General features: G+C 39.1%; 2 protein-coding genes across 2 annotated transcripts in view; one reads left to right on the top strand and one right to left on the bottom strand.

Annotated features, from left to right (window-relative positions):
• Positions 1-36: 36 nt before the first annotated feature.
• LOC135464342 (kinesin-like protein KIF9) lies at positions 37-20,646 on the bottom strand. The gene is given in 23 exon segments (XM_064741768.1): positions 37-1,427; positions 2,841-2,945; positions 3,763-3,884; positions 6,991-7,170; positions 7,517-7,639; positions 9,145-9,253; positions 10,165-10,339; positions 11,107-11,212; positions 11,215-11,248; positions 11,251-11,286; positions 11,882-11,972; positions 12,563-12,618; positions 13,207-13,311; positions 13,680-13,748; positions 14,759-14,836; positions 15,461-15,673; positions 16,615-16,707; positions 17,152-17,235; positions 17,681-17,864; positions 18,240-18,393; positions 19,067-19,232; positions 19,451-19,550; positions 20,566-20,646. Coding segments are annotated over 22 exon segments (2,493 nt in total). The 5' UTR covers positions 19,547-19,550; positions 20,566-20,646; the 3' UTR covers positions 37-1,313.
• Positions 20,647-20,750: 104 nt separating this feature from the next.
• Positions 20,751-27,306, top strand: part of LOC135464604 (alsin-like) — a 72,692-nt gene continuing 66,136 nt past the window's right edge. The window contains 1 exon segment of the mRNA XM_064742048.1: positions 20,751-20,898. Within this exon segment, the coding sequence (XP_064598118.1) occupies positions 20,864-20,898 (35 nt within the window). The 5' untranslated portion in view covers positions 20,751-20,863.

Below are 27,306 nucleotides of genomic sequence, written 5' to 3'. Positions count from 1 at the left end.
GAACAAAGGCAAACCATGTACACATACATATACCAGTGTCATTTTATTCTTTTTTTTCGTTTTTTTTCTGTGCCAGTTTGTAAAGTGTTTCTACGAGTCTTAAAGTCACTTAGGGTGGGGAGGAAATACACTAAGAACTCCTGTTAACAAACATCTGTGTCATTTACATATTTCCCAATATTGTTGAATGCTCATTTTTCTTCCATTTATTTGAAGTTCATTTTCCCATGATTAGAATAAGTCATTAATATGCAGATGTTGTATACATAACTTCATGTAATTGTTAAAACAACATATGATGAAGTTCTTACCAGTAATACTAATTCTTCAAATGTTAACTATGTTTCAATCAACCACATAATACACCTTGTCACCTGGCCGATACATGAATGAATGAATAATTATCCTTTATGCCGAACAAATTTTTCCAAACCTATTAGAAATCAGTAACACTAAAATGTGCAAAATGTAGCCAATAACAGCAGCATTTATGTATTATTCTTATTTTCAAATAACCTTGTGCATTTCGTACAGATTTGTACGTACAAAATATATCTAATAACAAATGAAAAATCAAAGCGGCAAATATACCTGTGCACTGGATACATTACTCAATATGCTGCAAAGCACTGATCAAGAACAAAGCATTGGTGACTATCACAGTTGGCTTCTTTTTGTAAAATCCTACCTTTAAAATTTAAAATCTTTCAAAACAATTAAAATACTGATTAACGAGTTCTCACATAACATTCTACAGTTTTCAGTTTATAAAAATTGTTCCACTGAGGAAAAACAAAAAGAGAGGTCCTGTATGGAAGTTCAAATTATGAATTTCAATTCTTTAATATTTATTTATTTGATTGATATCAATACTTTAATAAGGTCAGATTATAGTCAGCATGCATTAGTTATCACAGCCCTAATACTTCAATGGTATGTGACATTTTGGGAACAAATAATGACTGAGGTAAAACATTAAAAAATTGCTCAATATTTCCATGCCAAAAAAATACACACCTTCTTGTACTTTTCTCTTCACTTTGTTTACCTACACTTTAATTGTAAAACTGGATATATTAAAGGGCCACAACCTTTAAGTAATTATATATTCAATACTGTACACGAATTGAAATACTTGAAAAATTCTCTGACGCATAAATAATATATATATAATTGAATTACAAGAATATTCATTATAACTGGAGAAGCACAAACATGATATTTAAATATGAACCAGCAAAGAGCAGACATAAATGTCTCCAAGTCTGGGTCTGGTCAAGCAGTGTTTGTTATCCTAACTCTGACTGGCCAATTCAGTGTGACACTTGTAAGATAGATGGTGGTTTGTTGCGGATGTTGACAGTGGGTAAGCCTGGGTTTCTACGGAAACTGGGTTGTGGCTGTGTCATTGCCTTCTCGTATGTTTTCTGAAATAAAAACAAAGTTTCAGTTAGAGTTGTAACGACGCTGTACCTGGAATTGTTTTCCCTTAATTACTCTTGTTGAATTAATTTATTTGACTGGTGTTTTATGTCCCACCTGTACGATGATGGCGCGCATTATGGTGGGAGATATCAGGCAAAGATAAAAACAAAAATCCATCTGCTAGTTGCAAGGAAGCATGAGCTGGATTTGAACTGGCATCAACTGCATTGATAAAGACTGGCTATTGAGACAATGTGCTGCGCTGGGCCACTAACCACTCGGCCACAGAAACCCCTCAGCGCCCCCTCTACAAGTGTATCTATAAAGTCTAACAGTGTTTTCTCCTTATCACTTTTGAGGTGTTTCTTGTTTGATTGTGTTTTCTCCTTACACAACAATCCAGTATGACAATGTTTTCTCTTTCCTGTCTCTGAAGTCTATCTAGCTTAACAGTGTTCTCCTTAGCCTTGTTGAAGTGTTTCTGGTTTGACATTACTCAAGTCTGACAATGTTTCTGATTTCTCCTGAGCCATCCTGAAGTGTTTTTAGTCTGACAGTGTTTCTCCTCACCCTCTTGAAGTATATTTAGTCTTATGGTGTTCTTCTTACTTGCATTGAAGTTTTCGATAGTTTGTAGTTAGAATGAAGTTTCCTTTTAACAATGTTTCCTTTTAACAATGTTTCATGAAGTTTCTAGCTTGACAATGTTTTGATTCTCCTTGCCCATTATAAAGTTTCTAGTTTGACAATGTTTCCATTCTCCTCACCTGTTACAAAGTTTCTAGTTTGACAATGTTTTGGTCTCCTTACCCATTACAAAGTTTCTAGTTTGACAATGTTCTAGTTCTCCTTACCCATTACAAAGTTTCTAATCTGACAATCTTTTGATTCTCCTTGCCCATGTTTTGGTTCTGCTTACCCATTACAAATTTTCCAGTTTGACAATGTTTTGATTCTCCTTGCCCATTACAAAGTTTCTAATCTGACAATCTTTTGATTCTCCTTGCCCATGTTTTGGTTCTCCTTGCCCATTACAAAGTTTCTAATCTGACAATCTTTTGATTCTCCTTGCCCATGTTTTGGTTCTTACCAATTACAAATCTAGTTTGACAATGTTTTGGTTCTCCTTGCCACTACAATGTTTCTAGTTTGACAATGTTTTGGTTCTCCTCGCCCATTACAAAGTTTCTAATCTGACAATCTTTTGATCCTCCTTGCCCATGTTTTGGTTCTCCTTACCCATTACAAAGTTTTTAGTTTGACAATGTTTTTGTTCTCCTTACCCATTACAAAGTTTCCAGTTTGACTATGTTTTGATTCTCCTTTCCCATTACAAAGTTTCTAGTTTGACAATGTTTTGGTTCTCCTTGCCCACTACAAAGTTTCTAGTTTGACAATGTTTTGGTTCTCCTTACCCGTCTCTCTGTCCTCATCTGAGCGTTGTGGAAGGCTGCAGATTCAGGGTTATTCATCAAAAGCTCCATCTGAAGGCGGTCAAACTTCTCCTGCTCATCTTCCGGCTGACAACAACAAGAACACATTGTCGTTTTTTAAATATTCCTTTACATTTTCCCTCTCAAAGCATATGACACAAAAACATCAGCAGATGTCAACAAATCTTTTATTTCTGCTGCAGATTAAATCTCAGCATCCACTGCATTGTGTTTTAAATGATCAATATGGTAGCCCATCCCTACGTTATGTAGATTATGGGAGAGAGAAAATCCAAAACGAAGCTAATGCACTAGCTGTGACACTGTTGACGTTGGGTTACAATCTACATCTGACGTAACAATGGATAATGGCCCCCACACCAGCCCCTCCTCGCTGGATTAAAAAACCTACCTCTTAACTAGCACAAGAAGTAACCTTTCTAATAATAATATGTGTACAGAATAATGATACTTTAGGTATACTGGAAATGTCTCCTATAAAATTTGGAAGCTTCATAGCCTTCTGTTGGTAACAGCTATTATCTGCATGAACATACACACGTGTACAGCAGGAGCTTGACAGATAAGACAACATACGGATGGATAAGTGGCAATTCCTAATTTCTGATATCACAAGTATCTTATAGCTGTATACATATGCAACTAACGGGATTTTACCACTGTGCCAGTCAGCTGCAAATACAAAGATCTGATTTTCAAGAAATTAACGGTAAACTGTACCATTTGTTTCTTATTTTTGAGGCATCGTTCAAAAGATACTGCTAATCTTCTCTCCTTACCGTCCAATCACTCTGCATGTTCCAACATTTGTTTCACCTGCATCGTATGGGTTATTACATCGAGCTACAAATTTGTGGTTTATGTATCATAATGCCTCACTCACCACAGTGTTGGGGTCAAAGCTCATGATCTGCACCCCCGGGCGTGTTCCAAATCCCGCGGCAGAACTTGTCTGGGGGTCCTCACTGTTATACAGGAAACTCTCTGCGTACCAGTTGTCAAATTCTGTACACACATAAATATACACATTCACAAGGGCCTGGTATATCAATTACTGTAAATCTTTAACCTTTTCAACCAATAAAGCACTTTTTTCAGAGGAATTTATGCATACAATTATTATGAAAAATCTGCTAAATATGATTATCTTGTACTCCATATTTAACTCCATTCTTGTACTGTCCAACCAGGAGGGGGAACAGAGTATAATTACAGTACAGTGTATATTTAACTCCATTCTTGTACTGTCCAACCAGGAGGGGAACAGAGTATAATTACAGTACAGTGTATATTTAACTCCATTCTTGTACTGTCCAACCAGGAGGAGGAACAGAGTATAATTACAGTACAGTGTATATTTAACTCCATTCTTGTACTGTCCAACCAGGAGGGGGAACAGAGTATAATCACAGTACAGTGTATATTTAACTCCATTCTTGTACTGCCCAACCAGGAGGGGGAACAGAGTATAATTACAGTACAGTGTATATTTAACTCCATTCTTGTACTGCCCAACCAGGAGGGGGAACAGAGTATAATCACAGTACAGTGTATATTTAACTCCATTCTTGTACTGTTCAACCAGGAGGGGGAACAGAGTATAATCACAGTACAGTGTATATTTAACTCCATTCTTGTACTGTCCAACCACGAGGAGGAACAGAGTATAATTACAGTACAGTGTATATTTAACTCCATTCTTGTACTGTTCAACCAGGAGGGGGAACAGAGTATAATCACAGTACAGTGTATATTTAACTCCATTCTTGTACTGTCCAACCAGGAGGGGAACAGAGTATAATTACAGTACAGTGTATATTTAACTCCATTCTTGTACTGTCCAACCAGGAGGAGGAACAGAGTATAATTACAGTACAGTGTATATTTAACTCCATTCTTGTACTGTCCAACCAGGAGGGGGAACAGAGTATAATTACAGTACAGTGTATATTTAACTCCATTCTTGTACTGTTCAACCAGGAGGGGAACAGAGTATAATTACAGTACAGTGTATATTTAACTCCATTCTTGTACTGTTCAACCAGGAGGGGAACAGAGTATAATTACAGTACAGTGTATATTTAACTCCATTCTTGTACTGTCCAACCAGGAGGAGGAACAGAGTATAATTACAGTACAGTGTATATTTAACTCCATTCTTGTACTGTCCAACCAGGAGGGGAACAGAGTATAATTACAGTACAGTGTATATTTAACTCCATTCTTGTACTGTCCAACCAGGAGGGGGAACAGAGTATAATCACAGTACAGTGTATATTTAACTCCATTCTTGTACTGTCCAACCAGGAGGAGGAACAGAGTATAATTACAGTACAGTGTATATTTAACTCCATTCTTGTACTGTCCAACCAGGAGGGGAACAGAGTATAATTACAGTACATTGTATATTTAACTCCATTCTTGTACTGTCCAACCAGGAGGGGAACAGAGTATAATCACAGTACAGTGTATATTTAACTCCATTCTTGTACTGTCCAACCAGGAGGGGAACAGAGTATAATTACAGTACAGTGTATATTTAACTCCATTCTTGTACTGTCCAACCGGGAGGGGGAACAGAGTATAATTACAGTACAGTGTATATTTAACTCCATTCTTGTACTGTCCAACCAGGAGGAGGAACAGAGTATAATTACAGTACAGTGTATATTTAACTCCATTCTTGTACTGTCCAACCAGGAGGGGGAACAGAGTATAATTACAGTACAGTGTATATTTAACTCCATTCTTGTACTGTTCAACCAGGAGGAGGAACAGAGTATAATCACAGTACAGTGTATATTTAACTCCATTCTTGTACTGTCCAACCAGGAGGGGGAACAGAGTATAATTACAGTACAGTGTATATTTAACTCCATTCTTGTACTGTCCAACCAGGAGGAGGAACAGAGTAAAATTATAGTACAGTATATATTTAACTCCATTCTTGTACTGTCCAACCAGGAGGGGAACAGAGTATAATTACAGTACAGTGTATATTTAACTCCATTCTTGTACTGTCCAACCAGGAGGGGGAACAGAGTATAATTACAGTACAGTGTATATTTAACTCCATTCTTGTACTGTCCAACCAGGAGGGGGAACAGAGTATAATCACAGTACAGTGTATATTTAACTCCATTCTTGTACTGTTCAACCAGGAGGGGGAACAGAGTATAATTACAGTACAGTGTATATTTAACTCCATTCTTGTACTGTCCAACCAGGAGGAGGAACAGAGTAAAATTATAGTACAGTATATATTTAACTCCATTCTTGTACTGTCCAACCAGGAGGGGGAACAGAGTATAATTACAGTACAGTGTATATTTAACTCCATTCTTGTACTGTCCAACCAGGAGGGGGAACAGAGTATAATCACAGTACAGTGTATATTTAACTCCATTCTTGTACTGTTCAACCAGGAGGGGGAACAGAGTATAATTACAGTACAGTGTATATTTAACTCCATTCTTGTACTGTCCAACCAGGAGGAGGAACAGAGTAAAATTATAGTACAGTATATATTTAACTCCATTCTTGTACTGTCCAACCAGGAGGGGAACAGAGTATAATTACAGTACAGTGTATATTTAACTCCATTCTTGTACTGTCCAACCAGGAGGGGGAACAGAGTATAATCACAGTACAGTGTATATTTAACTCCATTCTTGTACTGTTCAACCAGGAGGGGGAACAGAGTATAATTACAGTACAGTGTATATTTAACTCCATTCTTGTACTGTCCAACCAGGAGGGGAACAGAGTATAATTACAGTACAGTGTATATTTAACTCCATTCTTGTACTGTCCAACCAGGAGGGGAACAGAGTATAATTACAGTACAGTGTATATTTAACTCCATTCTTGTACTGTTCAACCAGGAGGGGGAACAGAGTATAATTACAGTACAGTGTATTGTATATTGATTTTGGAGACAAAAATACATTGATTGGAATGGCCAGTTTCAGGGTTTCACAAAAGTATAATTTTACCAGTCTACACCCAATAATACCTACAAAACATGCTTGAATAAACACCTTGCAAACATGTGAAAACATTGAAGAATTAGAGTAGTTTTTGTCATCCGTCACGTTTGCTGGGAATTTACCTAGTATAAGTCTCTTTCTGCACTGGTCGACCAGGTTCTGACAATACTGTACATCAGTCTTAATCTGCTTCAGCTCATCTGAAAATGTCCTGTACTGCTGCTTCAACTCCTTCAGCTGCTTTATCTGCAAGAACTCCTGCTCTGTGATGATTACCTCCCCTTCCTCACTGTAGGTTATGCCTGTAGAGGGCAGGTCAAAAGGTCAGGTGTTAGTAACCAAGAGGTAAAGGTCACATGATGGTCACATTAAAGCTATGCATTTCTGGTTTCTTCTTGTTTGAGGACTGAATTTTGCCTAGGCTATGAAACCTTTCTGAAAAAAAGGCTTTTTTTTAAAATGAATTTGTAAAAGTTTAAAGTAGCTACAACAGAATAGAAATAAAGACCTTGGATGTATACGGCACTTTGTATTAACCTTTAAGCTTTTTCACATTCATTACTGCACTAAAATGAACAACAAAGGCCAGATAAAAACGCATTATTATTTTCTCTTTAAAATCACACTTAACAATTCTGTAAAACTGACCACTGCTTTCTCTCTCAGTTTTGAGCCTGTCCAGCATCATACGGCACTGGTCAATGTCCATCTTGGTGCGGTTGATCTGTCGGGCCACGTCAGCATAGTTCTTTTTCTTTTGACTAAGGATTTCTGTGTGGGCAAAGGGAGATAACTTCAGGGTGTGGCACTAGGGGGAGCCTCCAGTCACCAGATGGAGGTGTGGTTGCACAAGAAAGATTTCTAACAAACTTCAGTAGCTTTTTATGACCTAGAAAATATTTTCATTAAGTTCAGTTTGGGTTTGCCACATCCAAAAACCCGACAATAATTATTAGAAAAGCTTCACTGTTGACCACCAATTAACTAAATCAATCCAGGTTTGATTAGATAATGTCGCTTACCGAGTTACAATAAACTAAAAGCCTGATGTTCACATTCTTAAGCTACCGACATGTACAGTACATGCAACTTTTGTCATCATAATTGATTTTGCTTTACAATGGCAAACAGTTATGGCCCCTGACCAAGATAGGTATATCGCACCATCTGGATGTTGTCCAAGAGAGGATAACTCAGTGGCATCACTGAATAATGGCCTTTATCAGAGAGCTATCTTCTCTAATACATCGTCCAGAAGGTGCTATGCCTACCTTCATTATTTCACATGAAGCAGTAATCATCTAGAAGGGATGAACATTTGGATGGTAGCGCATGTCGGCCACATGTGACAAATACCCTGTTCACATGGACAGAGTTAAACTGGTTTAACATGTGAAAGTGGTTTTGAGCCAGTATGAAGTTGCCCATATGAACGCAAGGTAGGGGTATTTAATCCCGTTTATTTGCCCCAGCTACCGACATGGCTTTAAGCCAGTTTCAGAGTTTGAGTGGGTTCATCTGTGCCGTGGGAACAGTAACTGGATTAAATGCCCCGGCTACGTGGAGGTCAGGATGACGTCATAATTACTAAACCGGCTTAAATGTGACCGTGTGAAAGGGCAAATCCATGAGCTGGCTTAAATGTGACTGTGTGAACAGGCAAATCCCTGAACTGACTTAAATGTGACCTTGTGAACAGGCAAATCCCTGAACTGGCTTAAATGTGACCGTGTGAACAGGCAAATCCCTGAACTGGCTTAAATGTGAGCGTGTGAACAGGCAAATCCCTGAACTGGCTTAAATGTGACCGTGTGAACAGGCAAATCCCTGAACTGGCTTAAATGTGACCGTGTGAACAGGCAAATCCCTGAACTGGCTTAAATGTGACCGTGTGAACAGGCAAATCCCTGAACTGGCTTAAATGTGACCATGTGGACAGGCAAATCCCTGAACTGGCTTAAATGTGGCCTTGTGAACGGCAATTCCCTGAAATGGCTTAAATGTGACCCTGTGAACAGGTAAATCCCTAAACTGGCTTAAAACCGGCTTGGCTACATAGTCGTGTGAATGCATGCATTTTTACAACTGGCTTCGATTTAAACCAGTTCAGATTTGATACTGGCCATGTGAATGGGGTAGAACACTTGCAGGTACAAACCAAAAGTAATTTATCAGCCCTAAGAAAGGAGTTATCTCTCTTCAGTCCATGTATATGCAGAGTTACCTCCCATACACTGTGGGTCGTAAATACCTAATATCATGTTGCTCACACCTACCCTTATTCTCATTGAGAATTCGGCTGATCTCACGGCCCACCTCAGACTTGAACTCCTCAAACGCCACCGTTCTGGACGGAGGTGTGCTGGAAGGACGAGAATAAAATAACTCATGAACTATTACTTATTGATAAAGCAATTTACAGCTTTTGTACACCCAAACTTTAAAAATATTAAATACATGGTGAAATGTGAAGCTCCCAGAGCATTTAATTATTTATTTATTTCATTGCTGTTGTATGTCCTACTCAAGAATATTTTACTTATATGACGGCGGCCAGCATTTTGGTGGGAGAAAAATAGGCACTGGAAACCCAGGACTATCTGCAGGTTGCTGTCAGATCTTCTGACTTACAACAGGAGTGGAGGCCAGCAAGAGCTGGACTTAACTCACAGTGAGAGAAAATCCTAAAATAATTCTGAGCCAAAAATCAATACCACAAAATCAATCAAAACATATTTATTTGCAGCTTAGTTTCATTAAGATGAAGCAGGATATTTTAGCCCTTCAAGACAGATAATTATAAATGAAGAAGCTTTTGGACAGGTAGAAAAGAAAATAAACATGATAGGTAAAAATAACATTTTGTGCTGGTTTAAGGCAAATGATTTCTAATAAATTCAATTAAATAGCCACACAAGTGCTGTATACTGTCCGTTGATAAAGTCCATGTAATACCAATTAAATAGCCACACAAGTGCTGTATACTGTCCGTTGACAAAGTCCATGTAATACCAATTAAATAGCCACACAAAGTGTTGTATCAACATCTCATGTGTCCTACCCATTACAAACCAACCATCCATTCATTCAACATCTCATGCGTCCTACCCATTACAAACCAACCATCTGCTCATTCAACATCTCATGTGTTCTATGCATTACAAACCAACCATCCCCGTTCATTCAACATTTCATGTGCATCCATTACAAACCAACAAAACAGACACACAGACAAACAAACAAACATAAACTTATTTAAAAAAAGGTATATAGTCAAAGGGTATCAATCAGCTGACCTTGGCCGGAAGTTTCTCTGAGCGCGTGGGAGCAGCAATAGAACTGGTGGGTGTGGCAGGGGCTCTGTCTCCTTCTCATCAGCACCCTTCTTGTCCACAGGGGTGTGGGGAGACTTGACATCCACGGTCACCCTTGGAGCTGTGAGCAGGGCTGGCACCCTTACCTCCTACTGGGCTGTAAAATACAATAAATACATAGCATCACCCAAACCCACAGTCCAAATCACAGTACAACTTTATGTTTTCTTCTGTGACATTGCAGTGCTTGTGTACCTCATAGGTGTTTTATGAGCACAAATGCACTGAAATTGTTATGTAATAAAGGAAACAACAAAAAGAGAAAACGGAACACCAGTTATGGCTAAACCACCCATTTTTGACGAGTTTGGCCACATCAATGTAAACCAATGTTTTTCAGGCAGAATAAATTTTCAATGTCCACAGGAGGGTTAAAAATATTTTAAAAAAAATGAAAAAATGAAAATGATCTAAATTGTGAAAATGTGGACTGTGCCAGCAATTTATGACATATTTACATGATCTGAAAGCCTTGAAAAACAGGATATCCATCAAATCTTCAAGAGTGGGCAAAATTAGAAGGTGCATTTTGAGTTTTATTTTATTGCAGTTTTAGCTTTTTTGTGTCGGTTCGCCCATAAAAACACAAAAAAGTAAAATGGGCGTCGCCTTAGTGGACACTAACATTCTGATGTGAGATGTACACAGATTTGTATGCCCTAATTGTCATCATGTGCCTCTCCAGTGCTATATATAATGGCTGCTCATTGTCATAGAGGCCAATCAAATATCGCGTGCGAGTGAGTCTACAAGTTCCTTTCAAAGGCTAGGTTTAAACCCACAACTACTGTGCCTTGTTGTTGGAGATGGCCACCTAACCACTGAGGCTTCTTCCACTCGGACTCCCCTGTTAATGCTCCATACCTGTGTCTGCTGGAGTGTTTGTCAGTCCTGCGTCTTTCTTTCTCTCTCTGTGCACGTCGTGCGCTGACCACTGAAGAATTATCTGCCTTGGCTGACCTGGGTGCTGCCCCACCCCAAAGCTCTGGCCATCTGGCTCCCAACCATCTGCAATGTGCCATCGTCTGAGATCAGAGCTCCTGCCTGGAAAACAGAAATGAAACAAACGTCAGGTTCTTGTATATATTTACTTTTTTTTCACATACAGTACCGTCCCCCCTCCCGCTCTTAGCACAACGAGCCACAACCTGGCTTAAACAGATACACTTCACTGAAAATGGACAACACAACAGTTCTGACCGGGATGGTCAAATGATGATACAATGTGAATCACTTTCTGCTATGTTGAATAACCATAGTAAAACAACAGCAGGACATTCTATGCCACTGTAGTCAGCAACGGTTCATTTCTTGTACATGCACACTGTAAATTTAACATGGGATAGTGACCAGGGGCTGACTCCACAAAGCCGTTTTCTGACTTAAGTCCAAACTTTAAATATGATCTTAAAGGTTATTTTTTGGCTTTAGAAAGAAAAATTTGGTCTACGTCATCAGTTTTACCTTCAGAAAAAGGTGTCCAAATTTCAACTTTCAGTACCCAAAAACAGAGCAATGTGAAGAGGTTTTAAATTTCGACAGAAATTGCCTTGTGGCCTCTGGACTTGACCTCAGTCACTCTCCCAGTTCAGTCTACATCTTTATAGCCGGGATCCACAAGTCAAGGTCATTCCCTCACCTTTTGTGCCGCGGCAATGGAGTTGGGGTCTGACTTGTCAATGAGCATGTATTTCTCCCTCAGCCGCTCTTCTACATCCTGTTCCATTTGTCTGTCACAAACGGCACAAAGGCACATGTTATTCAGACTATTCACACCACACACTAAATCACCTCAAATTTTGTCCAGGGACTAAGTTGCTCATTTTTCCAGATTCTGGGAGGTCTACTGATTTTAAAAAGGTGCACTGAGAGGTGTTTGGAAGGTAGGATGATATCCTACTGAGAAAGGTAAATTTTAACGATAGAAATATTATTTCATGACATTTATTTGAGTTCAAAAAATGCTCTTTTGTGGTTAAATTTTTAGGTCATTTAGAGCATACAAAACATTCGTATGATTCAAGCTGGACACATAATTTTATCCAAACCAGACAATATTTTGGAAAACCAAGTGTGAAGGATTGTAACATTTTAAGGAATAAAAGAAACACTAACACCACTTCCTTTTTTTTTTCCTTTTTTGCTTTAACTGCCTATAATATCCATTCCAGCAATGTTCCACAGACAAATACGAGAAAGGGCAGGAATGGTTGGTGTTTACCTCTGCAACATATATCAGTGTACAGGTAGGTCCAGATCTATCATGGTACAATTATGTGTAGGTAAAAAATCAACCAATCACTGACAAAGTGATACTTACAAGTAGATTTCTTTGAAAGCGTCATATACTCCCTGTATTTGTCTGATGTTGGTTATCTGTGTGACAAAGACCAATGACACCAAATTACAAAAACCCATATATTTTCACTTAATCTCATTCGTATATTTGTATCAGATCATAGTAATTGTATCAGACTCAAGGTGATTTCACTTATTCAGCGGCATAAGAATGAAGATAACACCTAAACTTCAATGATTAAATCATTCGTGAAAAAACAAAGTCAAGAACTGAAAAAAGAAAAAATAATCACATTTAGATGACTTACCGTCAAGTATATGTGTCTTTATTTTAGACGGAAGACAAAGATTTCTGAGTGCTGAGGAAAGAAGTCTTGCCACACACTTATTTATCTCCTTGGTATTTGATCAGCATACTTGAGAATGTTTCTCTTATGTAACAGCAGTGAGGTATATAGGTGGTGCAAACTCCGGGTCACTGAGTAAACCATCAACCGTCACTGACTACATGAAAAACCTCACAATACAAAGTTGTAAGCAAACCCGGATTTGAATCTTTAAGTTTGAGCCGTTGACCTCAATGGCCAGGTGCCTCTTTTCTTCTAATAAAGCAGTGTAAACCATTATTATCACGCGTGTACACAGGGGAAATAACTCCAGCCTTACATCAATCTCATCAAGTCCGCCCTCGAGGAATTTCCTCACTTGTTGTCTGATCTCGTATTTCTGCTGTTCAGACAGAGGGTCGTATGAGATCTGTGTTCGGTTTGTCTGAAAGCAGAAGTTGTTATTCAGACAGATTACATCAGGATAGTATTGCATACATGCATGGAACATTTTATTTATTTATTCGATTGGCATTTTATGCCACACTCCAGAATATTTCATTTATGACACCGGCCAGCATTAGGAAGGGAGAAGGTGGGTGGAAACCGGGCAAAGCCAGAGGGAAACCCATGACCATCCGCATGTTGCTGACAGACCTCCCCATGCAAATACAGAGCAATCTAAAATTCTAATAATACTGAAGTCAACATAGAAGATATAACGTATAGTGCCTAGTACCTATTTATTTATTTATGTTATCATGGGTGCAAATTTCCTGCCTAAAAATACAAACACAAACAGTTTGCACTCACCAGTGTATCATGCATGGCCAATTCTGACTTCAAATGAACAATGTCTTTTTGTAACTTCTTTACTAAAACCTGCAAATATAGAAAAGAGCCAAAATTATTTGCAAATTACATCTAACACATGAGTGGGGTACTTTCTTCACAACAACCACCACCATATCTCGATCATTTTAACACAGTGTACAAACAGTCTGTGCCATTAAAAATCCTCATATCAACCAAAGAACACACAAAAAAATTACGCTCCAATTTGATCAATCCTGTCAAGTCAGAGGCATAAATTGAAAAGCAAACCTTACGAATGTCACTCAGAGAGCCCTAAACAGGCAAAACATCTTCTACAAATCGAACTGATGGTGAAATAATACATGTAGATAGATAATGACACTGTAACCTGTTCACCATCTTGTTAATCTCTAACCCCACTTCAGTAATACACAGCATTTATATCAGACAGGTATAGATGTCATTTAGAAAGTGGATTAAGTAACAGTATTATCGTTAATAGGGATTACACTTTCTGAATATAGCACAGATTCTAGTGCTGAAATTTGGCTTTCGAGCCAGCGACCTCAGAGTCAGGCACCTAACCGCCAGCAATACATGTCAACCGTCTAGACCACTCGACCAACAGGCCTTCCACAAAAAATGGAAGGTAGTTGACCGGTAGACTTTACAGCGAACATGCATTACCCCTCCGATGATCACAAACGACGTCACTCCCTTAGGTGAATATATCAGATAGGTATAGATGTCATTTAGAAAGTGGATTAAGTAACAGTATTATCGTTAATAGGGATTACACTTTCTGAATATATTCAAACTTCAGCACTAGAATCTGTGCTATATTCAGAAAGTGTAATCCCTATTAATGATAATACTGTTACAGCATTTATAGCAGAAGAGAAGAAAATTACACCATTCTGCAACTGTCACTAAATAACTTTCCCTGGTAAATATGATTTTTATTTGATTTTAACTCCCGAAATTTTCCCTCAGTTTTTATCTCGTATCCATGAAGAAAAAGATTGCTGCGTAAAATGTTAGGGTGACCACTATTTTCAGATGTGGTGCTTACTTACCGCTGGGTCAAATACCTCGTTGACGGCGGGTTCACTGGACACGCACATCATGCGTGTAGCAAACCTTAATGTGGATACCTGGTAACACAGCAATCATATCATCACAAATATATACTGGCAATCAGTCAAACTTCACATTTCCTTCCCATGAAAAATGGAAAGCATTAAGAAAAAGCCTCAAAAATGTTACCATATTTTGCACTGACCACATAAGACACATAATTTCTAACAGAGTAACAGAATTGCTGTTCTTTATGAACTGAAAGTCAGAATTAGAAACTCCAAACCGTGATAGCAAGAGAGTCAATTATCCTGAAATTTAAGCTACAGGCGACTCAGTTGGGACACAGAGTCCCATACACCCTGGTTAAAATCATTAGATACATACATTTACCTGCAGCAATAAAAAGCAGACTGAAGTTTTTTCCCCAACAAAAAATGGTAAGCAGAAAATCAACATACGCACTAATGGACGTTTCAAATGACTGTATTTCACCTGAAGTCTGGTATGTACAAAGTGCACCTTCAGAAGAACATAAAGGACTTAAAATGATAATTTTGATGCCAACACTTGGGTTTTTCCTGATAAGAAGTGACTCAAACTTTACACATGGGACCCTATAATGTGGATGAATCAATCAGAATCAAGCAAAATGTTTCATTTGAAAAATGATAAATTTAAGTGCAATACAATAAGCGTACCGTTTCTTCCATTTGAGCAAGCTCCCCCCATATATTGGCTACCAGCAGCGTGCCACAGTTTCCACCAATGGAATCCTTCAGGCAGTGCGTCAGTTTGGACTGTCGAAATGGAATGTGGTCCCGCCGCGGATCTGCCAGAGCGATGATCACCTGCTCCAGGAATGTCAGCGATTTGTTGATGTACATGGCCTCCTGCTGGGTTTTCCCCTGAGACTAAACATAGAAACAGTTCACATGGATTTACTGGCCATGTAGATGCTGACCAAATCAAGTGCAGATATCAGGCTTCTGTATCTGATATAAGGTCATCACTCAGAGAGCTGGAAAAGTGAAGATTTACATGTTTCTGGACACATCAATTTTAATTGTTTTTTTACCGACAAAATAAAAACTTTTCATTGCCAGAAGGGGGAATAAAAATAAAAACTTGAAACTCATCTGATTTGAGGAAAATGTGGACTATCCGGGCAATTTTTTTTGTTAAAGACATATTCACAATCTCAAAAAGCCTTGAAAAACATGAAACTAATAAAAACATTGAGATCGGACAAAATTCCATTTTTGGATTTTTTTAGAGTTGGCCTGTTAAACACAAAATAAAATTGGAGCTGCCTAAACCTAACACCATTCCTCTTCAAAACTTTTCCACCTGAAGTGGTTTACATGAATGCTGCTAAAATGAAAAGATCAGTTTTGGACTGTGTAATTTGAAACTCAATTTCTCCTTATAAAGGATCACCAGTTGACAAAATATCTTAGATTATTAGCTGAAACAACTGTTCACAAAAACATCAGAAATTCAGAAATAAGCATAAAAATATCTGGATTTTTTCCTGGCCTTACCCATTTGGATATTCACTTTTTAAAAGAAAAGCTCATCCAACCACTGAAATAGGAACCTTCGCCCAGTAAAATTCAAATCCAGCAAAGATGACCACAAACATGAGTTATTACCCTTGATCCACTTTGGAACAAAGTTACTCCCCCTGATCTAGATGACATTCATTCATGAATCCAGTATTACCAACTCCACTTACAATCCGGTGTTTTCAGGCAAATTAAGCGTCTGTTCATTCTATTGTTCACAATACATGGAATACAAAGTCTGATATATGTTTGAATATAATCAGTGCAGTTTTTTATTTTGTACTTACATTTGTTTTACCAAGTCTTTCTGATCCAGCCAAGTCTACAAAGTTCAGTTTGGAGACCGTGTATTTTGCATTAGACTGTGTTCTGGAGCGAGCCTGTAAAACACAAGAAAAAGTACAATAAAACATATCAATAACAAAAATAACAAGACGCTCAAAGTGAAGTCTGCCAGCTACCTGTGGACGGTCCAAAATGCTGGCTGTCATTTTTAAGTGAAATAATCAATGAAATAAATAAATAGATTTCTTCTTTTTCAGAAGTTTATACATCAATTTTCACATGATTTGAAAGCAGTGAACAGCCTGACCATGACGTATGTGTACTATCACTAAAGTTTTTCACATAGAAACTTAAGAAATCATAAATGTTAGATATCAAATGAATTTCTGAGGTCACTCACCTCCAGATTTTAGTTTGGAAAGTGAGTTTTAGTTTTCCTCCCAAAATCTTATAGCTGACTAAATTTTGTTAAATCGTGATACAGATGTTATGAATGCCCTGACAATGTTCACAAGAGAATACTTGGTCTCTTCACTTACCTCAACATACACTGTGAAGATACAGTGAGACCTTGATGACTGTTTGTTCAGAGAGTGAGCAGATATGGCTCTGTTGGTCTCACCCTGTACACAACAACAACAACACAGTTTTCATCAAGGGTAAAGGAATTGAAAGACAAACACAAAGTGCATCAACAGCTGTTTTTAATTAACACTATTTAACAACCTGCACCAATGCACTCAATTTCCACAAAGTAAAGTTAAATGAGATCTGGTCAAGCTTTCAAATCCAGCTTCCTATTGGAATTAAAAAAAACAGTGATTCGTGGAGTTAATCAAAATGAATGTTTTCATGAACTACTTCAAAAAAATATAATAAACTTAGAGAACTAGGGAATGGGCTCCACCAGCAGGCATTAACATTTTTATAGTATGCATTTAGTTCAAATTAAAAATGTGTAATAAAGAGTACTAAATGCCAAATTATTAGGTACTTTAGAGAGAAAATAGCGAACTTAATTCAACAGAAGAAAAAGAGCATATGAAATCACAAAGATGAAGTACAGACCTCAAACAAGAGATTAAGAGCCTCCTCTTCGTTCTGGGCCAGGTGGCAGGAGAGCCCCTTGACGTACACCCCGTTTTCATTTTCAATAACTGCCAGTGGCTCTCCAGACATCTGGTTCCAGGACTCTGGGAGAGTTGACAGCAGGTCAAACATCGTCTCATTGTAAATTTCTAAATATGAAACTCTGGAAAACAAATAAATAAATATTAATAAATAAAACTAATTAATTTTGCACTCAATATTTCAGTATCCCATTTATCATGATCCTAAAATCTGAAACATTAACCATAAAAGGATTTTATTCTTCAGATAACAGTACCTTTGTTTCAGAGGAATAATTTTTGCTGAAACTAACATATTTTAAACTTCAGTTATGCAAATGTTAAATACCATTTCAAATGTTAGTGTATCTATATGCACTTCATCGTGGTATTCTTACATTAACAATATCAATATTTAAAATTATCCATGGAAATATTTTATGTCAAACACAGTAAGGTTTCTGTAAGAATATCTGTCAGCTTTCTAGCTATGGTGGTGCTGATCCTCATACATGTACCTGATAGTTATAGCATATTCTGGTCTATCTTCCACCTCTTTGTAAATCTGTGACAGAGCCCTGGGAATGATGCCCCGGTTTTTATAGCTCTCAGTGGCTCCAGTTATGGTGAATGTTTTACCTGCACCCGTTTGTCCATAACACATAACAGTTCCTGTACAGACAGAATGCAAAAACCTACTTACAAGGACTCTGCATATAACATACATGTGTTGGGCCTGTTTTGCATAGAGTGTGTAGCATACACGTAACTGCCAAGACAACCAATTCCGCCGTGATACCTCACTGTGGTAGTCACATTTGATTTAGCGTTGTGCCCTCTTTGTAAAACAGGCCCCAGGTAATTATTCACTAGTTATTATTCATTGAGACTGATTGTGACTGTCACGGTGTCACCCTTCTTATCCTACAGATAATTCTATATATTGTGCAATGTAAATGCTGTTTATAGTGTCCTGCTAAATCACAGGAAGATAAGTATATCCTTGCATACATACTGTGTAAGATTCAACATATCTCCAAGTTTTAAAACAGCCTGTCAAATGTACCAGATACCACATACAGTGTATAAAGATAACAGTAATGTGTTAAATGGGTATGCATGTACATTGACATGAAACTTGTTCAGTCTATAGGCACAAGCTTATACCTTTGTATGGATTCCACACTTTCTGCTTGGGAATTTTTTCTTTTCTTGTTAAGTTTGGCAAAACTATTTTTAATGCTTACATGTATGAAGTTACTGACTGGTGCTCTAATCCCCAGGATACCTGAGGCTTTCATGTTATTCAGAGATCTCTTGTAAGGAATCAGAGAAATGGACAAACCGTTGTAGCCATCCAAAGCATTGGTTACAATTCCAGACACTTCTGACTCGTACACTTTGTCTTGACCGCTGTTGTGGAAAATTCCGTCCAATTTGAATGACCAATCAAGGATCTGATTATTGACCACTCCCTTTTTGGGATCTCGTTTGAGGTGGACATTTACACTCTGAAAACATAATCACCCAAAAATTACAGCTGATTCCTTGACTGCAGAGTACAAAAAAGTCTGTAGCTATTGAATACATACACATGTATGTTTTTCATAACTGCCACTTCTGTTGTGTGGGATATATTCAGTTTGATGTCAAATCCACTATAAATGTATGATTTATTTATTAATCATCTGACTGTACTTAACGCCATATATGGAATGTTTGACTTTACCTTTCCATCTGGCAACAGCTCTAAGTTGTCCTTCGCAAACTTGGCTGTAGGCCGAATTCTTGCAAACACTCGCACTTTCTTACTGCGCCCACTCATTTTGCTGAGAAGGAAAGAAGAAAGGCTTATAATTTAAATTATTATCATAATTCCAGAGATGACAAATGAAATTACATGCGTAAAAAATGTCCACAAAATTCTTGGATTCATATATTATAGAGCACTGTTGCTACAAATAAAACAATATTACTGAATGCACAGTGATTCCCAATAGTATCTGTAATGTGCATTACATGCAACTATCTGTTACATTGCTCATTTAAAAAGCTCATGATCATGTAAGATTATGTTCACATATTTGCTGAAGTAAATCAGGCCAAGTTTGGCTTAAGTACAGAGGTTTCTAGTGATTTTATATTTAGACAAACCATCTGGTCTCAAGTCATTCTGTACCCTACGTTATTTCGTAGCCAAGATATTTATGGTGTTCTTCACACTCTGTTTTCAAACAAGGCATACATATATTTTGTGAATACATTCCATAGCATCTGACCTTAATTTAAGCATTCAGAAATCTCACGATAATGTTTCTGTAAAACAGTGCGTACCACTGCAATCGGGTGAAATTTAATAAAACACAGCAATCTCCTCTGCTGTAATTTAGTTTTATGTTTTGACATGAGATGTGACTACCATGGTTTTTCTATTTCTTAGGCCTATTAGGCCTATTCCTGCGTGGTATGAGAGAGAGAGAGAGATAACGCTTATCCATTTTAATTTTAGGCAGTAAATTTGTTACAAACTGAACTGTCACAATATTTAAATGTAGTCGTTAGTGCTACCACCACAAAATAATGAAACTCACAACTTCATAAAACACTAAGTTAAGTTATTTTTCCATCTCTTTAGTTCTGATATAGGTAATCAAATGATGTTTTATTATAATAGTTACCCTGGTAAAGTATGTGCTGACATGCACGTTGTTGTAGTTGTACAACAGTAAATTTTTACCAGTCTCTTTTAGCTCGAGCCGTGTGAATTTATTTCACTCCCACTACAATGTAAGACTCCTGATTCTTTCAAGCTATCTATCAAAAAGCCCGTCTGGTTGATCTTACCTTAAGCCCTGCTTTCTTTCGAACCCAGTTGACGTTTCTGCTTCATAAATTACAAGAACAAGTTCTCCATTCGCCCATTTGTTTTCGTGTTGTCAGGACAAACGCGCATGTGTGAGACTAAAGTCGGGCGATATATCGCGGGATTTGACGAGATGTTAGCAGACGAAAATGGCAGCTCCCATCGAACAAGAAAGATTGTGTCAACGTTTCTTTGGATGAGCTTCGTTCAATCACATTGCAACTGAAGGTTGTGCGGCCTGTTTTGAATCTATAGGGTACACCAAGTGTACTCGACAAGATGTCAAATGATAAACAAGACGCTGGCGAAAATGGGTAAGTTTTAAGAAACTTCCGTTTGACGCTTGAGCATTGGCCTTGACAAAATGTCATTTAGCTGGCCTTGACGTTTGTTGTTTCTAGATCGTTGTTTGTCAGTGAGACGCCCGGTGGGTGTTTAATATAAGTATGGGCGTGTGTTTAAAATGTCTACAGATGCCCAGGGACAATCAGAATGTTTTAAGTATTTAAATTAAAATTTTGGTTTAGGGTTTAACATGGTGTAAATGTCGTATCAGGGTGAATGAATGGGTGTGATGTAAACTTGTGTTGTAAACGTGTGTGTATATTCTTACCTATAAGAAACAGCACAATAACTGCCTTGGTTCGACCATCGCCCTGTTGGTCAGTAGAAATTTTTTTATGTCGCCATCTTTTTAACATGGACTCTGGTTAATAACCAGGGATCTGGGTGTAAAGCGATATTATCTTTGGTCAAGATTATGCAGCTGTTGCGAATTTGCTCTTGTTTTTTAAAGTCTTTTGATGTAAGCCTGAGGTGTGAATTTTCAAGCTTAGGCAAACAAAATTTGATTTGCGCGAAAGTAAGTATACGTAGACCTATAGTATGTGCAGCATGTTCTGTGAGGTGATCAGTAAATCTGTGAAATGGACGTAACTGACTTGGCTTCTATATGTATACCACTGAACTTTATATCATCTGCTTTATTTGATGTGTGTGCATCTTGCAATGATATTGCATTGAAAGATTCTAATTCAGTGCATCACTCTTTCCATTGACGTTGAGTAGCAGAGTGAGCTAGCCTATGTAATTCCTGTAAGCATCATAGTTGCAAGATATGGAGACTTGCTTGAGAATTATGCGAAATAGGACAATTAAGGACATTTAATTCCAAATCCATGCACCGTGATCAGTGCAAAGATCTATTTTCCTGCTTTTCCAAACTTGTCATTGTCATTTGGTGCAGTGATACTCTACATGGTTAAGTACATTGCTCTCTAAAATTGAAGAAAACTTCAGTACCTGAAAAACAACTCCAAGCCACAGACAAGCCACGGAGAGCTGGATATTGTGTTTGACAAGACGTCCAGGGGAGGTAACTATATCTTGGGAAAGAAGTCACATCCAGAAATGAAGCTGTTTTGGTTTCTGACAAGGTCAACATGTTGATAGTTAATCAGTCATGTTTCGCAGTGCAGTGCTTGATGAAAAGAAAAAGCCTCCGGACAGTTTACAAAAAATGTGCAAATTGAGCTTCACAATGTTTTCCCTCGTTTTTGGAAATATTTTGTAAAAATGAGGTTCCCTTATGCCCCTTTTTTATGAATGAATGCATAGCTGAAAAATTTTGGAACTTTGAGATCCAACCAGTGTTTTGAATTTACATGTAGCTATGTTATTTACGCGTGAACTTAATCCTGACACCACTGAATCAAACAGGATGTGATTACATGTAAATGCCTAACAGTCGTGGTGCTGTTCTCAAGCTGTTGATTTGTAGGCTTTTACTGTATTATTGATTACTGTATTATTGATTACTGTATTATTGTGTACAGTAACTAACTGATGACAAATCACATCCGATGTCATCAGCAAAGGGACCTTGGGATACTTTGTCGGGATATGTCTGACATAACACTAAAACTGACTTCAGAGTAAACCACAAGCAAACATTATAACTGCATTGTATTTAAAGTCAACAAGTCGCTGCCAAGGGATTCATTTTTGATCCTGACAGCTCCAGAACTTGCTGCTGCTGCCTCGCTTAGCTCTCAGCACTGAGAGGTTAGAATAAGGAAAAAGAACTGGTTGGCCCGCTGTCAGTATAATGTGACTAGGTGAGGTGTCATGTCTGGTGTCCTTGTCCTGATACTTCAGTGGCAGCAGCACTTTGGCAGCATGGTCTTGCCCAGCCCCAAAAAGACGCACACCTAAAGATTCCTCGTCGTCATATGACTGAAAAATTGTTAAATACGACGTTAAACCCCAAGCATGTACATACATTCATACATTTTTGATCCCCAGCCTGGTTTCCTCCCACCATAATGCTGGCTGTTGTCATATAAGTCAGATATTCACCATACAGATAAACAAATAAGTAAATAAATAAATTCATTTCAAAAGAACACTGTTTGTATTTGTATGTGTATTTTTTAACTGTAGCTATTTAACAGATTTGAGACTGTTTGATTCTGGCGCTATGAGCAGGTATGAGCTACCCAGTACACGTACCTGTAAGTATGAGCTACCCAGTACATGTACCTATAAGTGTGAGCTACCCAGTACATGTACCTATAAGTGTGAGCTACCCAGTACACGTACCTATAAGTGTGAGCTACCCAGTACACGTACCTGTAAGTGGGTACATTTAAGTTATTCCTAATAGTGAATACTCACAAAATGTGTAGTGCAGCCTTATAGTTTTTTGTCTTTTTGTTGGTTATATGTTTTTTTATTGGGGTGGGGGGGGGGTGGAGGGGGTTGTGAGTGGAAGGGGTTTGTTAGATTTTAAGGAAGTGCATGATTTAACTACACTAGCTAAGAGCGGGCGAGGCACGGTGACAAATTTGAAAGTGTGTTTTTTGTTATTGTTGTGTACCCATATACCATATACATGTAGGCTCATACAGGTTTACATGACAGGTTATGCACCACTGCACTCACGGTGTCAGGCCTCATCTGTCAATGAGCTTGAGTATACAAGTTATTTAAACCATTCTTCAATCTGTAGGTCAGTTTGGGTGGGGCTGATGCATAATTCAGGGGAGGTAATCATAGCCAGGTCAGTGCCAGACATTGAGGCATCTATATCACAAGGTTAGTACACTGACTGGATTGGAGTTACCTCACGGCATTGTTATGTTGCAGAGATTCCTTTATAATGGTACAACTACCTTGTGTCCAGGTCATACATATACATTGAATGCCGTACTCCAGAATATTTCACTTATACACGTATTACACTTATACGTCAACAGCCAGTGTTATGTGGGAGGAAACCAAGCAGAGCCCAGGGGATAATAATAATAATAATCAAATGTTTATATAACGATAAAATACCGTGAAAAGAGATCACCTGCCGTCCACTAGTATGAAATACAGTTACAAGATCATGAGCACATTGAACTGTATTTGTGGGTTCATGATAGCCTAAGAAAGTTGATTTTGCCAAAGGCTGGTGGCTTTGAGCTTATGCAGGCACTGTGATTTCATCCGATGACAGCCAGCGCTGTAACTACATAAGTGAAATATTCTTGAGTAGGGCATTAAACACCATCTATTCAGTCAGTTTCTCAAACTTTCAACTGGTTACTGTTTTCACTCATACTATGGTGTAAGTCTTCCCTGGTATTTACAAACCTTATTACAACACACAACCTTTCCACTCCCCCCTATCCCAGTGTTATCAAGCTACCTGGAACTTGAAGGCTTAAATTCCATAAATGTGTTACATGCTTTGTTGTGTATTATGCTTTATATTGATATGTAAATGAGGAATTGCTGATCTCTTACCTGTAGGCCTACCTCTCATTTTCCACCGCAAGCACTTTTTCCAGTGGAATTTTATATACATAGAATTAGTTTGAAAAGAACATTAAGATGATTTGTTCGTCTCACTAAGGATGCAAGCTTCGCGATTGACAGTGCCTATTATTCTCCACACTTCATAGTTATCTCAGATGGCTTCAAAATGTTGGGTGCCATTGTGGTTGAAAAGGTTGAAGAATTAGGGTGTGTCCATTACCAAAGTTTGTAGATTATAGTCACACTTTTAATGGTGATGTAAGCATGACTAAACCATTGGTGTACGTACGTGTACCAACTATGTGTTTATGCATCTGTGTATAAATATTCTTTTCATGAAATTCTCTGAAAGACTTCTTCAGAATGTGGCTTTTATGGTTGTCTTTGTCATCCAAAATGACACGCTTTTGCTCTCTTCTGGTCTATATACATGTATAGTCGTGTCAGATCTGTCTTTCAGAATTTGACTTTGTTATTTATGTGTTTTTCTGGGAGTGGTCAGAATCATAATGGTTGAAGGAATGTTAAACATGCCATACTTTCATTCATGTACATGAAGAGGTGTGGTGAATAAACCCTAAGTGAGACTAACATTATAATCTTATGATCAGCAGGGCAGTTAAGGGGCATACCTCTCAGTGGTCAGGTAACATCAGTCTTGGGCCGAGTGCAATTTTCATGGACAGGAAATTCTCCTGTTTTCCTGTGCTGTCTTGTTTGGTACACAGTTACTGGCGATTAATCGCCAAAGGCTAGTGGTTTAATATGGGACCTCCATATACTTGCGGCCGTAAAGCTGGTTGCCATGGTGTAAATGAAAATTTCTCAAGTGTGGTGTGAACCAGCAATCAAATAAAATAAGTAAATATGTGCATTATTACCTTCATTTTGGTGGTTCTACTATTGCTAAAATCAAACCATTTCCACTTGTACCATATGGATGTGAGACAAGATAATGGTCCAGGGAACTACCTGTCCTTTTACATAGTATAAAGGACTTTGAATGATTGTGCCATGGCTTTATGCCGGTCATATGCATCATGTGGGTAATATCACCGTCATACCATGGCTGTCATGTAGGTAATATCACCGTCATACCATGGCTGTAATGTAGGTAATATCAATGTCATACCACGGCTGTAATGTAGGTAATATCACCGTCGTACCATGGCTGTAATGTAGGTAATATCACCGTCGTACCACGGCTGTAATGTAGGTAATATCACCATAATAACATGGCTGTAATGAACTCAGAATGCCAGGAGGTTTGCCTGGTTTCCACAACCACCTCTCACCAAACTCAGAACGCCGGGAGGTTTGCCTAGTTTCCACAACCAGCTCTCACCAAACTCAAAACGCCAGGAGGTTAGCCTGGTTTCCACAACCACATCCCACCAAACTCAGAACGCCGGGAGGTTTGCCTGGTTTCCACAACCACCTCCCACCAAACTCAGAATGCTGGGAGGTTTGCCTGGTTTCCACAACCATGTCCCACCAAACTCAGAACGCCGGGAGGTTTGCCTGGTTTCCACTACCACCTCCCACCAAACTCAGAACCCTGGGAGGTTTGCCTGGTTTCCACTACCGCCTCTCACCAAACTCAAAACGCCAGGAGGTTAGCCTGGTTTCCACAACCACGTCCCACCAAACTCAGAACCCTGGGAGGTTTGCCTGGTTTCCACTACCGCCTCTCACCAAACTCAAAACGCCAGGAGGTTAGCCTGGTTTCCACAACCACGTCCCACCAAACTCAGAACACCGGTAGGTTTGCCTGGTTTCCACAACCACCTCCCACCAAACTCACACCACCGGGAGGTTTGCCTGGTTTCCACAACCAGCTCTCACAAAACTCCGAACGCCGGAAGGTCTGCCTGGTTTCCACAACCAGCTCTCACCAAACTCACACCACCGGGAGGTTTGCCTGGTTTCCTCAACCAGCTCCCACCAAACTCACACCACCGGGAGGTTTGCCTGGTTTCCACAACCACCTCCCACCAAACTCAGAACACCGGGAGGTTTGCTTGGTTTCCACAACCACCTCCCACCAAACTCAGAACGCCGGGAGGTTTGCCTGGTTTCCACAACCACCTCCCACCAAACTCAGTACGCCGGGAGGTTAGCCTGGTTTCCACAACCACCTCTCACCAAACTCAAAACGCCGGGAGGTTTGCCTGGTTTCCACAACCACCTCCCACCAAACTCACAACACCGGGAGGTTTGCCTGGTTTCCACAACCAGCTCCCACCAAACTTCACACCACCGGGAGGTTAGCCTGGTTTCCACAACCAGCTCTCACAAAACTCAGAACGCCGGAAGGTCTGCCTGGTTTCCACAACCAGCTCTCACCAAACTCACACCACCGGGAGGTTTGCCTGGTTTCAACAACCAGCTCCCACCAAACTCACACCACCGGGAGGTTTGCCTGGTTTCCACAACCAGCTCTCACAAAACTCAGAACGCCGGGAGGTTTGCCTGGTTTCCACAACCACCTCCCACCAAACTCAGAACACCGGGAGGTTTGCTTGGTTTCCACAACCACCTCCCACCAAACTCAGAATGCCGGGAGGTTTGCCTGGTTTCCACAACCACCTCCCACCAAACTCAGTACGCCAGGAGGTTAGCCTGGTTTCCACAACCACCTCTCACCAAACTCAAAACGCCGGGAGGTTTGCCTGGTTTCCACAACCACCTCCCACCAAACTCACAACACCGGGAGGTTTGCCTGGTTTCCACAACCAGCTCCCACCAAACTTCACACCACCGGGAGGTTAGCCTGGTTTCCACAACCAGCTCTCACAAAACTCAGAACGCCGGAAGGTCTGCCTGGTTTCCACAACCAGCTCTCACCAAACTCACACCACCGGGAGGTTTGCCTGGTTTCCACAACCAGCTCCCACCAAACTCACACCACCGGGAGG

The sequence above is a fragment of the Liolophura sinensis genome, chromosome 4, assembly GCF_032854445.1.
Source record: "Liolophura sinensis isolate JHLJ2023 chromosome 4, CUHK_Ljap_v2, whole genome shotgun sequence".
Taxonomy (NCBI): Eukaryota; Metazoa; Mollusca; class Polyplacophora; order Chitonida; family Chitonidae; genus Liolophura; species Liolophura sinensis.
The sequence above is the reverse complement of the archived record's forward strand: the minus strand, read 5'-3'. Positions and strand labels throughout refer to the sequence as shown.